Genomic DNA, 23,030 nt, shown 5'->3' with positions numbered 1-23,030 from the left:
AATCAGCCGATGCTTTAACCGCATCTTGTCTGGGCAGGAACAGAAGCCTGAGGGCAACCTACAGGAAGAGGTGGCGGCAAAACCAAAGCTGAACCCCAGGAGCTGTGCAAACAAAGAAGAGAAAGGGAAATTTCTCCGTGCAGCCTCAGGAGCAGTGGATTAAATCCCCACAATCAACTTGAGGTACCCTGCATCTGTGGAATACCTGAATAGACAACAAATCAACCCAAAATTGAGGAGGTGGACTTTGGGAACAACTGTGGACTTGGGGTTTGCTGCCTGCAACTGACTTCTTTCTGATTTTTATGTTTATTGTAGTATGGTTTTTAGTGCTTGTTATCATTGGTAGACTTGTTTATTGGTTTCGTTGCTCTCTTTTTTTAAAGTATTTTATTTTAATAATTAAAAATTTTTTTTATTTTAATAGTTTTATTTTACTTATTTTTTTTTTCTTTCTTTTTTTTCTCCCTTTTCGTCTGAGCTAGTTGGCTGACAGGGTCTTGGTGCTCCGGCCTGGTGTCAGGCCTGAGCCTCTGAGGTGGAAGAGCTGAGTTCAGGACACTGGTCCACCAGAGACCTCATGGCCCCATGTAATATCAATTGGCGAGAGCTCTCCAAGCAATCTCCATCTCAATGCTAAGACCCAGCTCCCCTCAATGGCCAGCAAGCTCCAGTGCTGGACACCGCATGCCAAACAACTAGCAAGACAGGAACACAACCCCACCCATTAGTAGAGAGGCTGCCTAAAATCATAGTAAGTTCACAGACATCCCAAAACACACCACTGGACTCAGCCCTGCCCAACTGAAAGACAAGATCCAGCCCCACCTACCAGAACACAGGCACCAGTCCTGTACACCAGGAAGCCTACACAAGCAACTAAACCAACCTTACCCACTCGGGGCAGACACCAAAAACAATGGAAACTATGAACCTGCAGGCTGTGAAAAGGACATGCCAAACACAATAAGTTAAACAAAATGAGAAGACAGAGAAATATGCAGAGATGAAGAAGCAAGGTAAAAACCCACCAGACCAAACAAATGAACAGGAAATAGGCAGTCTACCTGAAAAAAAATTCAGAGTAATGATAGTAAAGATAATCCAAAATCTTGGAAATAGACTGGAGAAAAAAAGAGGAAACGTTTAACAAGAACCTAGAAGAACTAAAGAGTAAATACACAATGATGAACAACACAATACATGAAATTAAAAACTCTCTAGAAGGAATCAATAGCAGAATAACTGAGGCAGAAGAACAGATAAGTGACCTCGAAGATAAAATAGTGGAAATAACTACCACAGAGCAGAATAAAGAAAAAAGAATGAAGTGAATTGAGGACAGTTTCAGAGACCTCTGGGACAACATTAAACGCACCAACATTCATATTACAGGGGTCCCAGAAGAAGAAGAGAAAAAGAAAGAGTCTGAGAAAACATTTGAAGACATTATAGTTGAAAACTTCCCTAACATGGGAATGGAAATAGTCAAGCCCAGGAAGCACAGAGAGTCCCATACAGGATAAATCCAAGGAGAAACACACCAAGACACCTATTAATCAAACTATCAAAAATTAAATACAAAGAAAAAATATTAAAAGCAGCAGGATAAAGCAAGAAATAACATACAAGGGAACCACCCCCCCATAAGGTTAACCACTAATCTTTCAGCAGAAACTCTGCAAGCCCGAAGGGAGTGGCAGGACATATTTAAAATGATGAAAGGGAAAAACCTACAACCAAGATTACTCTACCCAGCAAGGATCTCATTCAGATTCAATGAAGATATTAAAACCTTTACAGACAAGCAAAACTTAAGAGCATTCAGCACCACCAAACCAGCTTTACAACAAATGCTAAAGGAACTTCTCTAGGCAGGAAACACAAGAGAAGGAAAAGACCTAGAAACACAAACCAAAAACAATTAAGAAAATGCTAATAGGAACATACATATCAACAATTACCTTAAATGTAAATGGGTTAAATGCTCCAACCAAAAGACACAGACTGGCTGAATGGATACAAAAACAAGACCCATCTATATGCTGTCTAAAAGAGACTGACTTCAGACCTAGGGACATATACAGACTGAAAGTGAGGGAATGGAAAAAGATATTCCATGCAAATGGAAATCAAAAGAGAGCTGGAGTAGCAATTCTCATATCAGACAAAATAGACTTAAAGACTATCACAAGAGACAAAGAAGGACACTACAACACTACGTAATGATCAAGGATCAATCCAAGAAGAAGATATAACAATTGTAAATATTTATGCACCCAACACAGGAGTACATAAGGCACATACTAACAGCCATAAACGGGGAAATCAACAGTAACACATTCATAGTAGGGGACTTTAACACCCCACTTTCACCAATGGACAGATCATCCAAAATGAAAATAAATAAGGAAACACAAACTTTAAATGACACATTAAACAAGATGGACTTAATTGATATTTATAGGACATTCCATACAAAAACAACAGAATACACTTTCTTCTCAAGTGCTCATGGAACATTCTCCAGGATAGATCATATCTTGGGTCACAAATCAAGCCTTGGCAAATTTAATAAACTTGAAATTGTATCAAGTATCTCTTCCGACCACAACACTATAAGACTAGATATCAATTACAAGAAAAAAACTGTAAAAAATACAAACACATGGAGGCTAAACAATACGCTACTAAATAACCAAGATCACTGAAGAAATCAAAGAGGAAATCAAAAAATACCTAGAAACAAATGACAGTGAAAACATGATGAGTCAAAATCTACAGGATGCAACAAAAGCAGTTCTAAGAGGGAAGTTTATAGCAATACACTCCTACCTAACGAAACAAGAAAAATCTCAAATAAACAACCTAACCTTACACCTAAATCAATTAGAGAAAGAAAAACAAAAAAACCCTAAAGTTAGCAGAAGGAAAGAAATCAAAAAGATCAGATCAGAAATAAATGAAAAAGAAATGAAGAAAACTATAGCAAAGATCAATAAAACTAAAAGCTGATTCTTTGAGAAGATAAACAAAATTGATAAACCATTAGCCAGACTCACCAAAAAAAAAGGGAGAAGACTCAAATCAACAAAATTAGAAATGAAAAAGGAGAAGTAACAACTGGCACTGTAGAAATCCAAAGAATCATGAGGGATTACTACAAGCAACTAAATAACAATAAAATGGACAACCTGGAAGAAATGGACAAATTCTTAGAAAAGCACAACCTTCCAAGAATGAACCAGGAAGAAATAGAAAATATAAACAGACCAATCACAAGCACTGAAATTGAAACTGTGATTAAAAATCTTCCAACAGGGCTTCCCTGGTGGCACAGTGGTTGAGAGTCTGCCTGCCGATGCAGGGGACACGGGTTCGTGCCCCGGTCCGGGAAGATCCCACGTGCCGCGGAGCGGCTGGGCCCGTGAGCCATGGCGGCTGAGCCTGCGCGTCCAGAGCCTGTGCTCCGCAACGGGAGAAGCCATAACAGTGAGAGGCCCGCGGACCGCAAAAAAAAAAAAAAAAAATCTTCCAACAAACAAAAGCCCAGGACCAGACGGCTTCACAAGCGAATTCTATCAAACATTTAGAGAAGAGCTAACACCTTTCCTTCTCAAACTCTTCCAGAATACAGCAGAGGGAGGAACACTCTCAAAATCATTCTACAAGGCCACCATCACCCTCATACCAAAACCAGACAAAGATGTCACAAAAAAAGAAAACTACAGACCAATATCACTGATGAACATAGATGCAAAAATCCTCAACAAAATACTAGCAAAGAGAATCCAACAGCACACTAAAAGGATCATACACCATGATCAAGTGGGGTTTATCCCAGGAATGCAAGGATTCTTCAATATATGCACGTCAATCAATGTGATACACCATATTAACAAACTAAAGGATAGAAACCATATGATAATCTCAATAGATGCAGAAAAAGCTTTTTATAAAATTCAACACCCATTTATGATAAAAACTCTCCAGAAAGTAGGCATAGAGAGCACTTACCTCAACGTAATAAAGGCCATATATGACAAACCTAAAGCCAACATTGTTCTCAATGGTGAAAAACTGAAACCATTTCCTCTAAAATCAGGAACAAGACAAGGTTGCCCACTCTCACCACTATTATTCAACATAGTTTTGGAAGTTTTAGCCACAGCAATCAGAGAAGAAAGAGAAGTAAAAGGAATCAAAATTGGAAAAGAAGTAAAACTGTCACTGTTTACAGATGACATGATACTATTCATAGAGAATCCTAAAGAGGCTACCAGAAAACTACTAGAGCTAATCAATGAATCTGGTATAGTAGCAGAATACAAAATTAATGCAGAGAAACCTCTTGCATTCCTATACACTAATGATGAAAAACCTGAAAGAGAAATTAAGGAAACACTCCCATTTACCATTGCAACAAAAAGAATAAAATACCTAGGAATAAACCTACCTAAGGAGACAAAAGACCTGTAAGCAGAAAACTATAAGACACTGATGAAAGAAATTAAAGATGATATAAACAGACGGAGAGATATACCATGTTCTTGGATTGGAAGAATCAACACTGTGAAAATGACTATTCTACCCAAAGCAATCTACAGATTCAACACAATCCCTATCAAACTACCAATGGGATTTTTCACAGAACTAGAACAAAAAATTGCACAATTTGTATGGAAACACAAAAGACCCCGAATAGCGAAAACAATCTTGAGAACGAAAAACGGAGCTGAAGGACTCAGGCTCCCTGGCTTCAAAGTATATTACAAATCTAGAGTAATCAAGACAGTATGGTACTGGCACAAAAACAGAATATCAATCAATGGAACAGGATAGAAAGCCCAGAGATAAACCCGTGCACATATGGTCACCTTATCTTTGATAAAGGCAGCAAGAGTACACAATGGAGAAAAGACAGCCTCTTCAATAAGTGGTGCTGGGAAAACTGGACAGCTACATGTAAAAGAATGAAATTAGAACACTCCCTAACACCATACACAAAAATAAACTCGAAATGGATTAAAGACCTAAATGCCAGACAGTATAAAACTCTCAGTGGAAAACATAGGCAGAACATTCTTTGACATAAATCACAGCAAGATCTTGTTTGATCCACCTCCTAGAGTAATGTAAATAAAACCAAAAAGAAACAAATGGGACCTAATGAAACTTCAAAGCTTTTGCACAGCAAAGGAAACCATAAACAAGACGAAAAGACAGTCCTCAGAATGGGAGAAAATATTTGCAAATGAAGCAATGGACAAAGGATTAATCTCCAAAATATACAAGCAGCTCATGCAGCTCAATATCAAAACAATGAACAACCCAATCCAAAAATGGGCAGAAGATCTAAATAGACATTTCTCCAATGAAGATATACAGATTGCCAACAAACACATGAAAGGATGCTCAACCTCACTAATCATTAGAGAAACGTAAATCAAAACTACAATGAGGTATCACCTCACACAGGTAGAATGGTCGTCATCAAAAAATTTACAAACAATAAATGCTGGAAACGGTGTGGAGAAAAGCGAACCCTCTTGCACTGTTGGTGGGAATGTAAATTGATACAGCCACTATTGAGAACAGTATGGAGGTTCCTTAAAAAACTAAAAATAGAACTACCATATGACCCAGCAATCCCACTACTGGGCATATACCCTGAGAAAACCATAATTGAAAAAGAGTCATGTACCACAATGTTCATTGCAGCACTATTTACAATAGCCAGGACATGGAAGCAACCTAAGTGTCCACTGACAGATGAATAGATAAAGAAGATATGGCACATATATACAATGGAATATTACTCAGCCATGAAAAGAAAGGAAATTGAGTTATTTGTAGTGAGGTGGATGGACCTAGAGTGTGTCATACAGAGTGAAGTAAGTCAGAAAGAGAAAAACAAATACCATATGCTAACACATATATGTGGAATCTAAAAAAAAAAAAAAATTGGTTCTGAAGAACCTAGGGGCAGGACAGGAATAAAGCAGATGTAGAGAATGGACTTGAGGACATGGAGAGGGGGAAGGGTAAGCTGGGATGAAGTGAGAGAGTAGCACTGACATATATACACTACCAAATGTAAAACAGATAGTGGGAAGCAGCTTCATTGCACGGGGGGAGATCAGCTCGGTGATTTGTGACCACGTAGAGGGGTGGGAGGGAGACGCAAGAGGGAGGGGTATGGGGATATATGTATACATATAGCTCTTTCACTTTGTTATACAGCAGAAACTAACACAACATTGTAAAGCAATTATACTCCAATAAAGATATTTTTAAAAAGTAACAAAAAAATAAATTTAAAAAATAACAAAAATAAAAATCCCCTTGTCCCTCCTGCAGTTGACCACTGTGAGTAGCAGATGATCGGAAAAAAGTGAAATCATTTACACTGGTATGGGGCACACCAATTTTATGATCATAAGGGATGGCAATAACTCCAGAACCTGGGGAGGGAACACTTTAGACCCTGGGAAGTAAGTACTTAAGGAAGGGGAGGAATTAATGCTTCCTTCCACCTCTAGATCCAGCATTGCACCTTGGCAAAACAATTATATGGTCCACCTGAGGCAAGCAGCCGCTGCAGCTGACAATCTGACCTACTGTTGGATTTCTCATCATTGTCTTTGTGCTATGATAACTGAATAATTCATGTAAATGTGGAAGGCCTTGCACTATTCTGCTTTGCCTAGCCTCTCTTCATAAGGGTATAAAAACATGGACCAGCACAACTTGTTTCAATATGACAAATACAAATGCATGTTTTCCTTGATGTCCAAGTGATCTTGAGCTACGTGTTAACAATCAAGGCTGCAACTACTCAGTGACACTTTCCCATGTGATATATGCAAAACAATGTCATGGTGATCCAAATCAAGTTTAACAATAAATCCAAACTAGAGTGACCTGTGTCTCTTGGTTTTATATGCTTGTCTATAGAGAACAGGCCACGGAATATCTCTCAGTTGGGTTTCTTTCTTGGCCCATCTATTATATATGTCCCTGTAATTACAGATAACAGCACCAAAGATTAACAGGTAAACTTAAATTTCCTTGTGCAGGCCATAATGGAGAATATCCTGGGCTTACACTACATCTTGGATTTCTGAAATAAGACCTACTGGTCTCCCCTGGGATTTAGTCACAGTTGCCTGACTCTGGGACTCTGGAGTCATAGCTGAAGTCAATATTGCCAGTTGGCCTCATCCTCCTTTTGGGAGCGATATTAATAGCTTTAGTTGATTGCTGTATGACACAAATTGAATATATTTGGTCCTAGCCTCTGCTGATTAAATGAATCAGTGTGATGAAGAAGCGTCATACTCATGTGATAATTTGTCAGAAGCCAAGGTGGTAGGACCAAAAGGTGAAATGTTGGGAAAGGCAGTTCTCTACAGGTTTTTCATGGCCTTACCTTTCTTGCTGGGAATGACAAGATTATAAGGCCCTGACACTCTATCTGGGCCACTCTCAGGGTTGTGTTTACAATGAGCAACACTGTGAGATAATGTCTCCCTCCAGAACAAAGAGGTTGCTTACTGCTTGCTATAAAATGCAGAGTCCCCAGATTCAGAGTCTGTCTCCTGTAACACAACCTGCCCTTTGTGTAGGTATCCAGCTTGGCCTTCTGTGTTGCTGGCATGTGTCTTGGAGGTCAAGGGGAAGTGACATAAACATGCTAATGCTCATGCTGCTTGTTGTGCAATGAATAATAAAGTCCTTAGGGTCTCTGACCCAAGACCCAAGCCTTTAGTCTTCTACCAGCATTCGCAAAACAAGACCAAGCTAAAAACATTTTAGCTTGAAGAAGAGAAAAATCAAATTCCACAATCACTCCTCTTACATTTTCCTTTATACAGATTTCAGCTATATTTTAAATGTTTTCTTCTTTCCATGATAATACCCTTTTTTCTCCCCCCTCCCTCTTTTTTTTTTTTTTTTTTGCGGTACGCGGGCCTCTCACTGTTGCAGAGCACAGGCTCCGGACGTGCAGGCTCAGCGGCCATGGCTCATGGGCCCAGCCGCTCTGTGGCATGTGGGATCTTCCCAGACCGGGGCACGAACCCGTGTCCCCTGCATCGGCAGGCGGACTCTCAACTACTGCGCCACCAGGGAAGACCCCCAACTCCCTCTTCCTCTCAGTCTTTTTCATTTTGTTCTTGGTCTCTTCTCTGAGCTCAGGCTGTGCAATGTGTTCCACAGAATAAAGGGTTTCCCCTTTCTGTTCCAGTTCCCTACAGCAGCACTAGCAGAGAGCCGGGACAGAAACAAATTAAATATTTCTTAATATGCTGCTATGAGAACTATTAAATGGCTCACAAAGACCATCCAAAAAGCCTGTTGGTCAAACAAAGCAAGTTTATTAAATTCGCTGCAGTGAGGGTTTAACAGGGTTTTGATAGTGTCTTAATAGGGGAAAGGTAGGGAAGAGTACATTCAGGATTTGGGGGTGAAAGCTCAAGTAGTTTAAGAGGGTTCTCCCCCTCCAAGATGGGGAATGGGATAGGATTAGGCAAAATTTGTGATGTAATGGTTTAAGAATGATGGACATGGGGTCTTGAATAATCTATCCTGATAAATATAATGTTCGCCCTAACAATCAAAATGTTCACCTTAAAAACCAGATGTTTATTTAGATAAACTGCAGAAATTTCCTGGAGCAAAAAGTTATATTGACATAAGCAATCTTAGTTCTCAATCCCAAAGGTTAACATAGGTGGTCTCAGTTCTTAAGACAAAAATGAAAAGTGGTCAGCTAAAACTAAACAAATCTTCAAAAGCTGTAAAAAAAAAAAAGGGTATGGGTGTGGGAGGAGAAATATCTCACCCAATATGAACTGCTCTAAATTTTATAGTTAAAAGAAACAACTTATTGATATTTAGCCAATCAATTATACAGTAAATTAATCTAACAAAGAAATGAATTCAGGCAAAATGGCCTGCTTCTAATGTAAGTGTTGCATAAAATTTGGTCTTTGGCCTCCTTTTCTTCTCTCTATATCCTCTTCCTCAAACTTAACCATGGCTTCACCTACTATCTATAAGTTTACTCCTAATCTTAGACTTACTCCTTGATATCTCTTTCAAATTAAAAATTATATTTTTCCAAGGAAGACACACAGATGACCAATACATGAAAAGATGCTCAATATCACTAATCATCAGAAAAATGCAAATCAAAATCACAATGAGATGTCACCTCACACCTGTCAGAATGGCTATTATCAAAAAGACAACAAATAACAAGTGTTGGCAAGGATGTGGAGAAATGGGAATCCTTGTGCATTGTTGGTGGGAATGTAAATAGGTGTAGGTGCTATGGAAAACAGTATAAAGGTTCCTCAGAAAATTAAAAATAGAACTACCGTATGATCCAGCAATTCCACTTTTCGGTATTTATCCAAAGAATATGAAAACACTAATTTGAAAAGATATCTGCACTCCCATGTTCACTGCAACGTTATTTACAGTAGCCAAAATATGGAAATAACCTAAGTGTCCATCAATGGATGAATGTATAAAGAAGATGTGGTATATATACTGTGGAATATTATTCAGCCATAAAAAAGAATGAAATCTTGCCATTTGCAACAACATGGATGGACCTAGAGAGCATTATGCTAAGTGAAATAAGTCAGACAGAGAAAGACAGATACCATATGACTTCTCTTATATGTGAAGTCTAAGAACAAAAACGAAAAAACCCCAAACAAAAGTTCATAGCTACAGAAAACAGATTGGTGGTTCTCAGAGGTGGGGGGTGGGAGAAATGGGTTAATTGTTCGGGTTTTTTTAGATTAAATAAATTGAATTAAAAAAATTTTGTTTGTTTGTTTGTTTTTGTCCTCTGAGGCATTTTATTTGCACGTATGTATTACATCCCTAGAAAAAGAATCCAAGGATTTTCCCTCCTGTGTGTTTTCGTCTTGCTTCTTCATGGTCCATGACGCCAGCTGAGGTTGTCAGTACAATGAAACCAAACTGACGGGACGGGAGCAGGTTATTCTGCCATTTTTCTAGATCTTTGAGTTGCACATCAAACCTGGGGCTGATCACTCCACACTTATTTATCCTGCCTGTGAGGTTCACAACAATTTTCCCAGCCCTGTGATCATCGATGATTTCAAATTCGCCAACGTAACCATGCTTCATCATCACAGTGAGAAACCTGACAATGACTTTGGAGCATGGCCTAATAAGAACCTGGCGTTTGCCTCTCTTTTCGGCATTGTTGATACTCTTGAGAGCATCAGCCAGGGCATTCATGTGCGCCATTATGGTGGCATGGAAAGATGGTGGAAAGAAAAGCTGGATTAAAAATGTTTTAAATTATATTCCTAACTGCCTATTTCAACTGGATGTTCTGATTAATTTTCCTGAAAAGATACTTACTCCTCCACAATTATCTAACGATATCACCATCCTCCTGGTCAATGAAGCTAAAAACTTTACAGTAATTTTTTTCTTTTCTTTTTTTTTTTTTTTGCGATATGCGGGCCTCTCACTGTTGTGGCCTCTCCCGTTGCGGAGCACAGGCTCCGGACGCACAGGCTCAGCGGCCATGGCTCACGGGCCCAGCCGCTCCACGGCATGTGGGATCTTCCCGGACCAGGGCACGAACCCGCGTCCCCTGCATCGGCAGGCGGACTCTCAACCACTGCGCCACCAGGGAAGCCCTACAGTAATTTTTAATTTTTGCCTTTCCTTGCTCCCCTTATTCAAAATTGTTCACCATATCACAGATCCAAAGGATTCTCCAAGGCAGTGCTACTCAAAGTGTTGGTTCAGTGAAGAGGTTAAGAACTTATGCAAGGATGTAAACCAACCAGTTTTCCGTCACGGAGAAGTCCCATTCCTGTGGACTTAACAGTGCACTTAGTAAAACAGTTGACTGCTATTCTGAACCAAGCTTGTTACCAAAGTAACAGAAACCCAAGGTAACCCAGAAACAGCTTGCTGAACAACTGCCAGCCTGACCATATCTCATCCCAAAAAAGGTTAGAAAATATTATCCTAAATGTGGACCTTTACATGGGAGACAACACTTTAGTATGACAATGAAGGTCATATGGTCATCTTTTTGCTTTAATTCCAATTTTTGGATAATTTTTCTTAATATATTCTTGTTTCCTCTTTTTTCACTAAGCACTATGTTTTCAAGTTCCATCCATGTGAATATATACACATTTACTCTTTACTTTTCTAATAGCTGCATAACATTCCATGGCACCTCTCCCAGTGATGGACATTCCAATTCTCTTTTACCAGAATGAATTCTGCAAGAACATCTTCACATATGTCTCCTAGTTTGGGCTCTCCTTACTCTTTTCCAAAATTTTAAAACAGTTTCCTGTCTTCTTACTCTTAACTGCTCCCTAATTCAACTCTCCCTCTGCTCCCAGCAGTTCCAAAACCTTTGATAGCTTCCCATGTTACAGAATTAAACACTTATTTCATTGTGGTGGCCAAGGTTCTGATCCTAATTATCTGGCTTTATGTCTTACTATTACACTATTCATATTGTATTCTCCAGCCAAATAGAAATACTATTTTCTGGTCTTCTCATATATTTCTAACTTTCCTGTTCATCAAGCTTTTGCTCTTATTATTATACTCCTCTTTTTTTTTAAATTAAATTTATTTTTGGCTGCATTGGGTCTTCGTTGCTGCACGTGGGCTTTCTCTAGTTGTGGCGAGCAGGGGCTACTCTTCGTTGCGGTGTGCGGGCTTCTCATTGCAGTGGCTTCTCTTGTTGCAGAGCATGGGCTCTAGGTGCATAGGCTTCAGTAGTTGTGGCATGCAGGCTCAGTAGTTGTGGCTTGTGGGCTCTAGAGCACAGGCTCAGTAGTTGTGGCACAGAGGCTTAGTTGCTCCACAGCATATGAGATCTTCCCGGACCAGGGATCGAACTCGTGTCCCCTGCATTGGCAGGCAGATTCTCAACCACTGTGCCACCAGGGAAATTCCTACACTCCCTCTTGAACGCATTTCCTCCCATTTGTAAATCCAGCTTTTGTGGTATTATTATACCTAGATTATATTTATTCATATACTTGTCTTGTGCTAGTCCCATAAGACTATACCTCTTTTATGCTAGTTATTTCCAACAGTCATCAGCATAGTGCTTCATATGCCACATGTCCTCTTTATATACATGCTTAACTGAATAGTAACTCCTAAAAATAAGGAACTGTGGGTACAAAGAGACAAAAGACTTGATTCTGGCCCCAGGAGTTCATAGGATCATTTGCATGGAACCCTCACAGAGCCTTAGGATAGAGATTGGAACTAAGAGTAGGAATTAAGCTAGGCCTTAGGAAAAAAGGTCAGGTCTTAGGTAACATATTCCTTGTTACAGTGCTTTCCATGGTAGGAATGATATAACATTAATAACTAACATAAATGAATACTTACTATGTGCCAAGCACTGTTTTATGGAATTTACATGTACTGGCTTTTAATCTTCACAGCAGTTCAGTAAGGTAGGTAATAATATCATCATCTTCCATTTACAGAGGAGAAAACTGAATCCCAGATAAGTTGAAACATTTGCTCAAGATTGTATAACTAGTAAATGGTAGGTGTATGTATAGAACCCATGTAGTCTGTTTTCCTAACTTGCACCCTTAACTTACTCTGTCTTTACTAACAGAAAGGATATTCTGTTTGGATGAGGTGTAAAAGTTTCACCAAGAACTAAAGTAAAGATACTTTTCTCAGGACTCTACACAAGTCTGAGAATCAACAAAGGAGAATCAACAGATTTCCCTTTTATGAAAATTGACTGTGGGCCGAGGGCCAGAAGTTTATGAGATATAACGCAAATGTCAAATCCTACTGTTTTAGAAGGCACTCAGTAGATTATAGTGATTGTTCTCCTTAGCCTTAACTTTTTTACATGGGAATAATAATGGACTGAAAGCTCCTGGAGAGAAGCAATTGCCATTATAACTGGAATTTTCAGCACAATTTCTGGTGTGAAATAACTAATAATAACAATAACTAACGTTTAGTAGTGTTTATTATTTGCTAGTGTTAAAGTAAAATAAAATGGAGACCAAGCTTGGAAATCCTCCAAGCAAACAAAACCAATTAGGCTGCATAAGTTAAACTTAATCTATTGATAGCTTATTTCATGAACTTAAGCAAAAGGAAACATTATTTCTTGTATATGCCTCTGATAACAATAAGCAGAACTTAAATCATCTTCTAAAATAGTATAAGATAAACACTTTTAACCAGTCTCCTGTCATCTGTAAACTCCCAGTGTAACAACCAATCATCGTAAATGTTAAACAACTTCCTCATTCTCACTTTAAAAACCATCCTGTAACTACATGCCTCTGAGCTTCTAACCACTTTCAGTTTGAAGTCTCTCTGTTCACAAATAGCTTATTTGTCACTCAATAAAATATTCGTATCAAATAAATCTCTCTGAATTTTCTTTTGACAGTTTTTGGTGTCAGAAGTGGGACCTACAGAAGATCCCTGATTAGTCAAGAGGCTGGTGAGTAAACAAGTGCCAGTACTCATGGAGCCCATTATGCTCACTGTTTTCTCACTGACCAAGAAGTTTCACAGTACACCTCTCCTGAATCCAAGCTTCACTCCCTTTCGTGTTGAGCTCTCCAATTTTACTGAGCAACTATTGTTGAAACTTTTTGATAAGTCACCCTATTCTGTTCAAAAAGGGGCGGGAGTGTAATTCCCTGTGTTTCAGAACAGCTGTTCAAAAACAGGACCCCTCAGAGTTAAGATGTCCTGGAGAATCTAAGGTGAAGATGGGTTCCACCTGGTCCAAATCACAGACCAGGATCTTGTGCCTTTTGGAAAAATGGGTGAACTTTATAAAGGATGACTGGAATTGCAGTGGCCACTTTGGGGAACCTTTAATTTAGATAAGATAGTCCACCTTAGGGACACCCTTAAAAAGAGAATATTCCAAATTTCTCAGAAACGATGGTAGGCAAAAGCTTCTAAAAGACAAAATGACTCCAAAAACAGCTTCTCTAAAAGAATCCTTACAGCACACAGAAAAAAATTTACCAAAAAAATTTTGGTAAAAAGCTCTAGCCATCAGCAGGTAACCTTAATTTATTACATCTGCCAGAAATAATTTGGATCCAGCTATTCTTTTGAGTTTTATATTACTGTACCTGACACATGGTTAAAATTTAAAAATGAAAGTTATACAATCTCTGTTTGTGTCTGTCTATATATTTATGTATACACGAATTCATGTATGGTCTGTGATATTTTTTAAAGAGCTCTATTTAATCTGCTTAAAGGAAAATAAGCACTTATATAAATTAAGTGCTCTTAAAACTCTCAGAAATATAGAAATTAATCCAAATGCTTTTCAAGTTGGTGTGATCTGGAATGATATTTGGTAAATAAAAGCTACTTTAAATGTGTTGGTTTAATAAAATAGGGTTGTCAACATTAAATATAATGCAAATATACAAACATTTCTACCCAGGTTTACTAGTAAAATAAGCTCATGCTATCTCTATATTATAAAATTTGGCAGCAAGAAAAACAATATAAGATGATGATTAGCTGTTTAATGTTTAATCCAAACATATTTACTAAAAACAAGTAAATTAAATAGAGGTAAGATAAAAGTTTATACTAAGTTAACTTAAATGATGGATATTCATTATCTATTATATCCTATCTAGATCATTTCCAAATAAGATAATATACTGAAACATTAATTGCTAAACATAAATTTATCATAAGTTTTTGGCTTCTTAATTTTTACAGATAAAAGCTACTTGGGGTTATAATAAACATGTCTTTTGCCAGATTAAAAAACCGTACTATCGAAAATATGAACAGGTCAATTATGAATGTGAATGAAGTTGAATCAGCAACTTAAAAACCTCCCAAAAGTTCAGGACCAGATGGCTTTACAGGTGAATTCTACCAAACATTTAGAAAAAAGTTAGCACCTGTCCTTCTCAAATTATTCCAAAAAATTGCAGAATGAGGAATGCTTCCAAACTCATTCTGTGAGGCCAGCATCACTCTGATACTCAAACCAAAGATATCACAAAGAAAAGAAAATTACAGGCCAATATCACTGATGAACATAAACACAAAAATCATCAACAAAATATTAGCAAGCTGGGCTTCCCTGGTGGCTCAGTGTTGAGAGTCCACCTGCTGATGCAGGGGACACGGGTTCGTGCCCCGGTCCAGGAGGATCCCACATGCCACGGAGCAGCTGGGCCCATGAGCTATGGCCGCTGAGCCTGCGTGTCCAGAGCCTGTGCTCCACAATGGGAGAGGCCACAACAGTGAGAGGCCCGCGTACCGCAAAAAAAAAAAAAAAATTAGCAAGCTGAATTCAGCAGTACATGAAAAGGGTCATACACTATGATCAATGCGGATTTAACCCAGGGATGGGATTGAACCAATCTCATCCTTGAATGTTTCAATATCCACAAAGCAATTAATGTGATATGCCACATTAACAAATTGAAGAAGAAAATCATATCATCTCAATAGATGCAGAAAAAGCTTTTGACAAAATCCAACAACGATTTATGACAAAAAACTCTCAACAAAGTGGGTACAGAGGAAATATACCTCAACATAATAAAGGCCATATATGACAAGCCCACATCTAACATCATACTCAACAGTGAAAAGCTGAAGGCATCTCCTCTAAGATAAGAAACAAGACAAGGATGCTCACTCTTACCACTTCTATAGTATTGGAAGTCCTAGCCACAGCAATCAGACAAGAAAAAGAAATAAAAGGAATCCAAATCAGAAAGGAGGAAGTAAAACCATCACTGTTTGCAGATGACATGATACTACACATAGAAAATCCAAAAGACACTGTCCAAAATCCTACCATAATTCATCAATGAATTCAGTAAGGTTGCAAGATACAAATAAATATACAGAAATCTGTTGCATTTCTGTATACTAACAATGAACTATCAGACAGAGAAATTAAGAAAACAATCCCATTTACAACTCATCAAAAAGAATAAAATACCTAGGAATAAATATAACTAAGGGGGTAAAAGATCTGTACTCAGAAAACTATAAGGCACTGATGAAAGAAATTGGAGACGACACAAATAGATGGAAAGATACAGTGTGTTCATGAATTGAAAGAATTAAAAATGTTAAAATGACCATACTACTCAAGGCAATCTACAGATTCAGTGCAATCCCTATCAAAATACCAATGGCATTCTTCACAGAACTAGAAAAAATAATCTTAAATTTTGTATGGAAACACAAAAGACCCTCCTATATCCAAAATAATCTTGAGTAAGAAGGTCACAGATGGAGGTATCATGCTTCCTGATTTCAAACTATACTACAAAGCTACAGAAATCAGAAGAGTATGATACTGGCACAAAAACAGAAGTATAGATTAATGGAACAGAATAGACAGCCCAGAAATATACATTTCTGGTCAATTAATCTATGACAAAGGAGGCAAGAATATACAATGGGGAAAAGACAGTCTCTCCAGTAAGTGTTCCTGGGAAAACTGGAAGCTACATGTAAAGGAATGAAATTAGAACATTTTCTCACACCATACATAAAAATCAACTCAAAATGGATTAGAGGGGCTTCCCTGGTAGCACAGTGGTTAAGAATCTGCCTGCCAATGCAGGGGACACAGGTTCAAGCCCTGGTCCAGTAAGCTCCCACATGCTGTGAAGCAACTAAGCCTGTGCACCACAACTACTAAGCCTGTGCTCTAGAGCCCGCGAGCCACAACTACTGAAGCCTGTCCACCTAGAGCCTGTGCTCTGCAACAAGAGAAGCCACCGCAATGAGAAGCTCGTGGCGCCACAATGAAGAGTAGCCCCCACTCACCACAATTAGAGAAAGCCCGTGCCCAGCAACGAAGACCCAATGCAACAACAACAAAAAATGGATTAGCGACTTGAACGTAAGACCTGAAACCATAAAATTCCTGGAAGAAAACATAGGCAGTATGCTCTCTGACATTGGTCTTAGCAATATTTTAGGGTACGTCTCCTCAGGCAAGGAAAACAAAAGCAAAAATAAACAAGTGGGACTATATACATAAAAAAAAAGTACTAAAAAAAAGTACTAAAAAGCTTTTGCACAGCAAAGGAAACAATCAACAAAAGAAAAAGGCCATCTACTGAATATAAAGATATTTGCAAACAGTATATCTGATATGGGGTTAATATCCAAAATATACAAAGAACTCATACAATTCAACATTAAAAAAAACAAACAGCTTGATTAAAAAATGAGCAGTGGAACTGAATAGATATTTTTCCAAAGAAGACACACAGACAGCCAACAGGTACATGAAAAGATGTTCAGTATCACTAATCATCAGGGAAATGCAAATCAAAACCACAGAGATATCACTTCACACCTGTCAGAATGGCTATTATCAAAAAACAACAAATAACAAGTGTAGGCAAGGATGTGGAGAAAAGGGAACCCTTGTGCACTGTCGGTGAGAATGTAAATTGGTGCAGCCACTATGCAAAACAGTATGGAGATTCCTTAAGAAATTAAAAATAGAACTACCATATGATCCAGCAATTCCACTGCTGGGTAATTATCCACAGAAAACAAAAACACTAATTCAAAAAGATATATGCACCCCTATGTTTACTGCAGCATTACTTACAATAGCCAAGACATGGACGCGACCTAAGCACCCATCAACAGATGAATGGATAAAGAAGACATGATATATATTTTAAAATGGAATATTACTCAGCCATTAAAAAGAATGAAATCTAGCCATTTGCAACAATATGGATGGACCTACAGGGCATTATCCTAAGTGAAGTAAGTCAGACAGAGAAAGACAAACACTGTATGATTTCACTTATATGTGGAATCTAAAAAACAAAACTGAACAAACAAAACAGAAATAGTTACAGATACAGAGAACAAAGAGCTGGTTGCCAGAGGGGAGGGGATGGGGGGCAGAAAAAACATAGGTGAGGAAGATTAAGAGGTACAAAACTTCCAGCAGCAAAATAAATGAGTCATGGGTATGAAATGTACAGTGTGGCGAACATAGTCAACAACTATATAATATCTTTATATGGTGACACTGTAACTAGATTTATCATGGTTATCATTTTGAAATGTATAGAAATACTGAATCACTATGTTGTGTAACAGTAACTAACATAGTGTTGTAGATTAATTATACTTCAAAAACAAACAGCAAACAAATTCATAGAAAAAGAGATCAGATTTGTGGTTACCAGAGGCAGGGGGAATTGGATGAAGGCAGTCAAAAGCTACAAACTTCCAGTTATAAGATAAATAAGTACTAGGGATATAATGCACAACATGATAAATATAATTAACCCTGCTGTATGTTACATATGAAAGCTGTTATGAGAATAATTTCTAAGAGTTATCATAAGAAAAAACCCCTTTTTTCTATTTCTTTAATTTTGTATCTGTATAAAACAATAGATGTTCACTAAACTTATTGTGTATGTAAGTCATTATGCTGTATATTTCAGACTTACACAGTGCTGTATGTCAATTATAGCTCCACAAAACTGTAAGAAAAAATTGTACTGTGAGAAAACGTCTCTAAAAAATATAATTTTTAGTAATTATGTATTCATGAATTTGCTAATCTACTATAGGATGCTGCTATTATGACAGTTCACAACTGCATGCTTCCTAGTTTTCACTGGAAAATAAATGTTAATAAAGGTTAAAATTTATAATCAATATATAAAAAAATACTAGAAACAAGAAAGAAAGAAAACAACTTTGTCTCTAAAGTATGAGAGGAAAATGGGATGTAATTTTAGAAGAAGAGCATGCAAAGAATATAGGTTGTATTTTTGTTATGGAAAAAAGAAAGTAATTTCATACAGAAATTTGTAAAGTAAAATTACTGTTCATTCCAGAATGAGAAAGAGAAAAGGAATAACACAAACTCTAAATGGATATAGAAAGTGCTTGTTTAGAAATTTTATGTTGGAAGGTCAAAGTTAGCTAAAATTATTTATAAGGGTTTTAAAAAATGAGCTCAATAATAAACTGAAACAAACTAGAACGTTTTTACCTCTGTATTAAAAGCACAAAGTTTCTTAAATTATTGGTCTGCTCTTAATAAAATACAGTAAGTCCCCTACATATGAACCCTCAAGTTGCAAACTTTCAAAGATGCGAACGTGCATTCGCATGTCCAATCACATAAGTTAGTTCACGTGTCTGGCATACATAGTCACATGTGTGCATCCTCTACAAGGGTTGTGTTTTTGCGTACTTCACTGTACAGTACTGTATAGAGTACAGTAGTATAGTATCTTTATTTCAAGCTCAGGATGTCTGGAAGTAAGCGTAAAAGCAGCAGTATACAGCCGATTGTGTTAGTTGGGTACCTAGGCTAACTTTGTTGGACTTATGAACAAATTGGACTTACAAACGCGTTCTCGGAACAGAACTTGTTTGTATGTAGGAGACTTACTGTATTATAAAAGGTTTTTCTTTACCTTTTGTGTAAACTGTCTAGGAACTAAAGATTCTGTGTCTTAGCAAAATAATTTCCTGTGCTTCACGTTACCTAACTACTTAGGAAAACTGAATCTTTACAACATTACAAGAGGTAAGGTTTTTTTGGTTTTGTTTTGTCTTTTAGAACTATGTGACTTTCTGTATTTGCTTTTGAAATCTTTTAGTTGTCACTTTGGCTGAATAGGTAACTAAGTTTTGCTTCACAGTAAAGCATTTACAATCAACTACAGGCCAAAATGCTTTGTCTTTATGGAGATTCATGGAAAGGACCCTGACAAGTACTCTGGAATACAGGTTTCTGATAACTTTAAGCTCATACCACTAAACTGAGTAAGAACTTCTAGAACTCTAATGGAGAAACTGCTTAACTCATAAAACTGCTAACCCAAGATCAAGCAAAACAAGGATTAATTACATGGGACCAAATGAACTGATGAGAATAATTATAACTTTTATGACTTTGTTTGAAACACTGTCAGTTCTTCAATGCTTGTTTTCCAGATTTAAAGAACGCTTTTTTCCTCTCCTTCTAAGCTATCTAAACTTAAAACAATTTGGTAAAGTATACTTTTAAAAGCAAAAATGAAACATTTACTTTTTCTCCTTACCTGATCCCTTCAGAATTAAAACAAACAAATTACAAAAAAAAAAAAAAAAACCCTTACTGAGTATTCTTATTTTCATGGCAATATAGATATTTGCATAAATTCAATAAGAATCTGTTCTCTTTGTAACGGGACACAACTGGACAAGTCCTTGGCTTGCCTTCTTAGCATAAAGAGGCTTTTAAAGATCTAACCTGAGTTTACTTATTAAGACAGTTTTAAGGATCTAAAGTTGACTTTATGGAGCCAATAAAGCCCCTTGGATATTACCAAAGCTTTGACTGGAGTATCGTATTTGAGAATGTGCATAAAATCACTGTTCCTGCTGCACTTATGTAAATAACAAGCCAAGTTTAAAAAGACTAGACTTATTTTACAAACAAATTACTTATGATTATCTTTGGTAAAAATGAGGTGACTACAGAGAGAAAAATTATGTTTAAGCAGAAAACTTTGGCATAATCATAATCAAATTCGAGTCCTGTTTATTGTCTTTGAGGTTTTGTATCTAACTGTAAACTGGACTGGGTCCTGAACTCTTCTAGTTTTCTCCAATATCTGGCTATGACTCTCCAAACTAATATTTTCAATTTTCTCCTACCCTTCTGACTTGAAATAAAAACTAAAACTGTCCTTTTCCTCAAACCCTACAAGCTAAAGCTATCAGTCTTGATATAGACTTCAGAGAAGTCACAACAGATCATGTATAGACAAGACAACCTTCATACCTACTTCTGTGTAGGCCACTCAGAGCTCAGCAGAACACCTGATGACATCATCAAAGACATTCAAACTGCAAACAAGGAAAATCTGTCAGTTTGAAACTGCCACCTTCATTCCACCTTCATCTAAAAATCCGAGCTCAATTCCAAAAATTTTCTCGACGGGCTGCTCTCTAGACTCAACAACTACATTTATAATTTGTTCCAACTAATCTTTAATCTTCGCCTTTTTTTGTTTCCATAGAAATGCTTCTTATTGAATACTTGATTGCTCACACCATATAGAAGCCTACTTAGATGGAAGCTTACCTATAGCACCGCTTCCTAAAATAAGACATCCTCATGTTCATCCCATCCTAAGTAATCATGACATAGTTCAGTACTATAAGGCACTAATGCAATATTGAAAGGCTTATTTCCACAGGTCCATAAAGCTTTCTGTGATCTGCTTCCAACGAAGACAATGTGCCCCATATATTAGAACCCAGAGACTCAGTTTATTGGAAAAGACACCAACAAAAGACTGCACTTAAACTTCATTGGGAGAGACCTTATCCTCTGCAAAATCTCTACAGTTACAGCAAGAATTTGTAAATTCTTTAGCCAGTTATTTTAGACAACTGCATAGCCTTAGACACCCTAACCACCCAAGACAGAAATGCATGTACTGTAACTGGTAAAAAAAAAATGTTGTTTCTATGTTAATATATCAAAAAGATCTTAAAGATCAGATGCCAGTCTTTAATCAAATAGGCAACGCTTCTTCCCTTGATTATTTAGTTGGTTAAATCATGGCTCCTGGGACTCTCTGCTCTGGAGAATCTTTCAATCCTTGACTACTATTCCCCTCATAGTCATTATACTAACCTCCCTAGTGCCTTGTATCCTCTCAAGAGTTTAAATGTCTTTCAGCGACTACTCACACATCATATGTTATCCATCAGGATTAGACAACTGGAAGAACTCAATGATCCCACTGACCGTATTCAGGGTGACTATGTAACTGCCGGTAACAGCAACTACATGACCATCCATGCCAAGGACTACATCAAAGGGGTAGTGAGAGTAACACCATATTGGTTCACACTCTCAGCTGGTCGAGAGAAAGACCAAAAGTCGGAGACTTTTTAAATAAAATAAATGGAGACCAGGCTTGAAAATCCCCCAAGCTGACCAAGGCAGTTAGACCGCATAAGCGAAACCAAATCTAGTTTATATCATGAACATAAGTGACACTTAACAGGTTATTCCTTGTAAATGCCTCTAATAATCAACGTAAATTGTCTTCTTAAAATAGCGTAAGATAATCACTTTTAACCAATCCCCTGCTGTCTGTAAACTCCCAACGTAATAACCATTGTAAAGGTTAAACAACTTCCTCGCGCTCACTTTATAAGCCAGCCTGTAACTACATGCCTCTGTGCTTCTGGTTTCTCCCTCAATAAAATATTCATATCAAGTAAAAAAATTTATTTTAATTAATTAATCCTTTTAATTAGGAGGTTAATCCTTTTAATACTAGGTGTTAATCTAGCTGTTAAGTAATAAGGAGGTTAATCCTTTTAATACTAGGTAGCCTTCTAAGGATTTAAATATGTTAAGTTTATTGCTCACTACAACGCCATGAGATAGGTACTGTTATTATACTAATTTTGTAGATGAAGAACTAGGGCCCAGAGAGGTGAAATTACTCTCCTATAGTCACACAACTGGAGAATAATAGCAAAACCGGGAGCTGAACAATCAAGAATTTGAGCGCTATGTCAAAGAATCAATATTTATCCCTGTTACAGTAACTGGGTGGAACTTTGCTGAAGGCTTTTGAGAGCCCCATCCAGTGTTTTGTTTTTTGTTTTGTTTTGTTTTACCACGGCTTTCAGCTCCCGTCAGAGACAGCCCGCTGCCAGGAACCGCCCGGGCGTGGAGCTGTCAAGGCTGACTGATAGGACATCTACCGGGGGCCAGAGGGGCAAGCCTGCCGGGCAGCCCCCTGGTACGACGGTCCTCAGCGAGGAGAAGACAAAATCAGCGACCCAGGTCTAGAAACAGCCGCGGGGCCTCCTCGGTGAGAGGCAAGAAGGGGGCGGGGAAGGGAAGCCGCGCGGGGCGGCGGGCGCAGGCGGCGGGCGCGGGCGGCGCCGGGGCGGGGCGACAGGGAGGCGGGCCG

General features: G+C 37.9%; 2 protein-coding genes across 7 annotated transcripts in view; both read right to left on the bottom strand.

Annotated features, from left to right (window-relative positions):
- The window catches only part of AMN1 (antagonist of mitotic exit network 1 homolog), a 65,643-nt gene that overhangs the window by 42,212 nt on the left and 401 nt on the right, over window positions 1–23,030 (bottom strand). For 2 of the 6 annotated variants that reach the window (XM_079938397.1, XM_079938398.1), the window contains exon 2: window positions 20,874–20,934. The exons of 2 other annotated variants lie outside the window; for them this stretch is intronic. In XM_079938397.1, coding sequence (XP_079794523.1) covers window positions 20,874–20,929 — 56 coding nt within the window. In that variant the 5' untranslated portion in view covers window positions 20,930–20,934. Of the gene's footprint in view, window positions 1–20,869; window positions 20,935–22,731; window positions 22,925–23,030 lie in introns of those variants that run through there. 2 more of the 6 variants (XM_079938400.1, XM_079938401.1) reach the window with 2 other exon arrangements.
- Window positions 5,474–11,017, bottom strand: LOC307194335 (small ribosomal subunit protein uS8-like). Its single transcript, XM_079937440.1, has one exon. The coding sequence runs from the start codon at window positions 10,291–10,293 to the stop codon at window positions 9,901–9,903; it is 393 nt and encodes a 130-aa protein (XP_079793566.1). The 5' UTR covers window positions 10,294–11,017; the 3' UTR covers window positions 5,474–9,900.

Source organism: Stenella coeruleoalba (assembly GCF_951394435.1).
Source record: "Stenella coeruleoalba genome assembly, chromosome: 11".
In the NCBI taxonomy this organism is placed as follows: Eukaryota; Metazoa; Chordata; class Mammalia; order Artiodactyla; family Delphinidae; genus Stenella; species Stenella coeruleoalba.
This window is presented reverse-complemented; position numbering and strand designations above follow the sequence as displayed.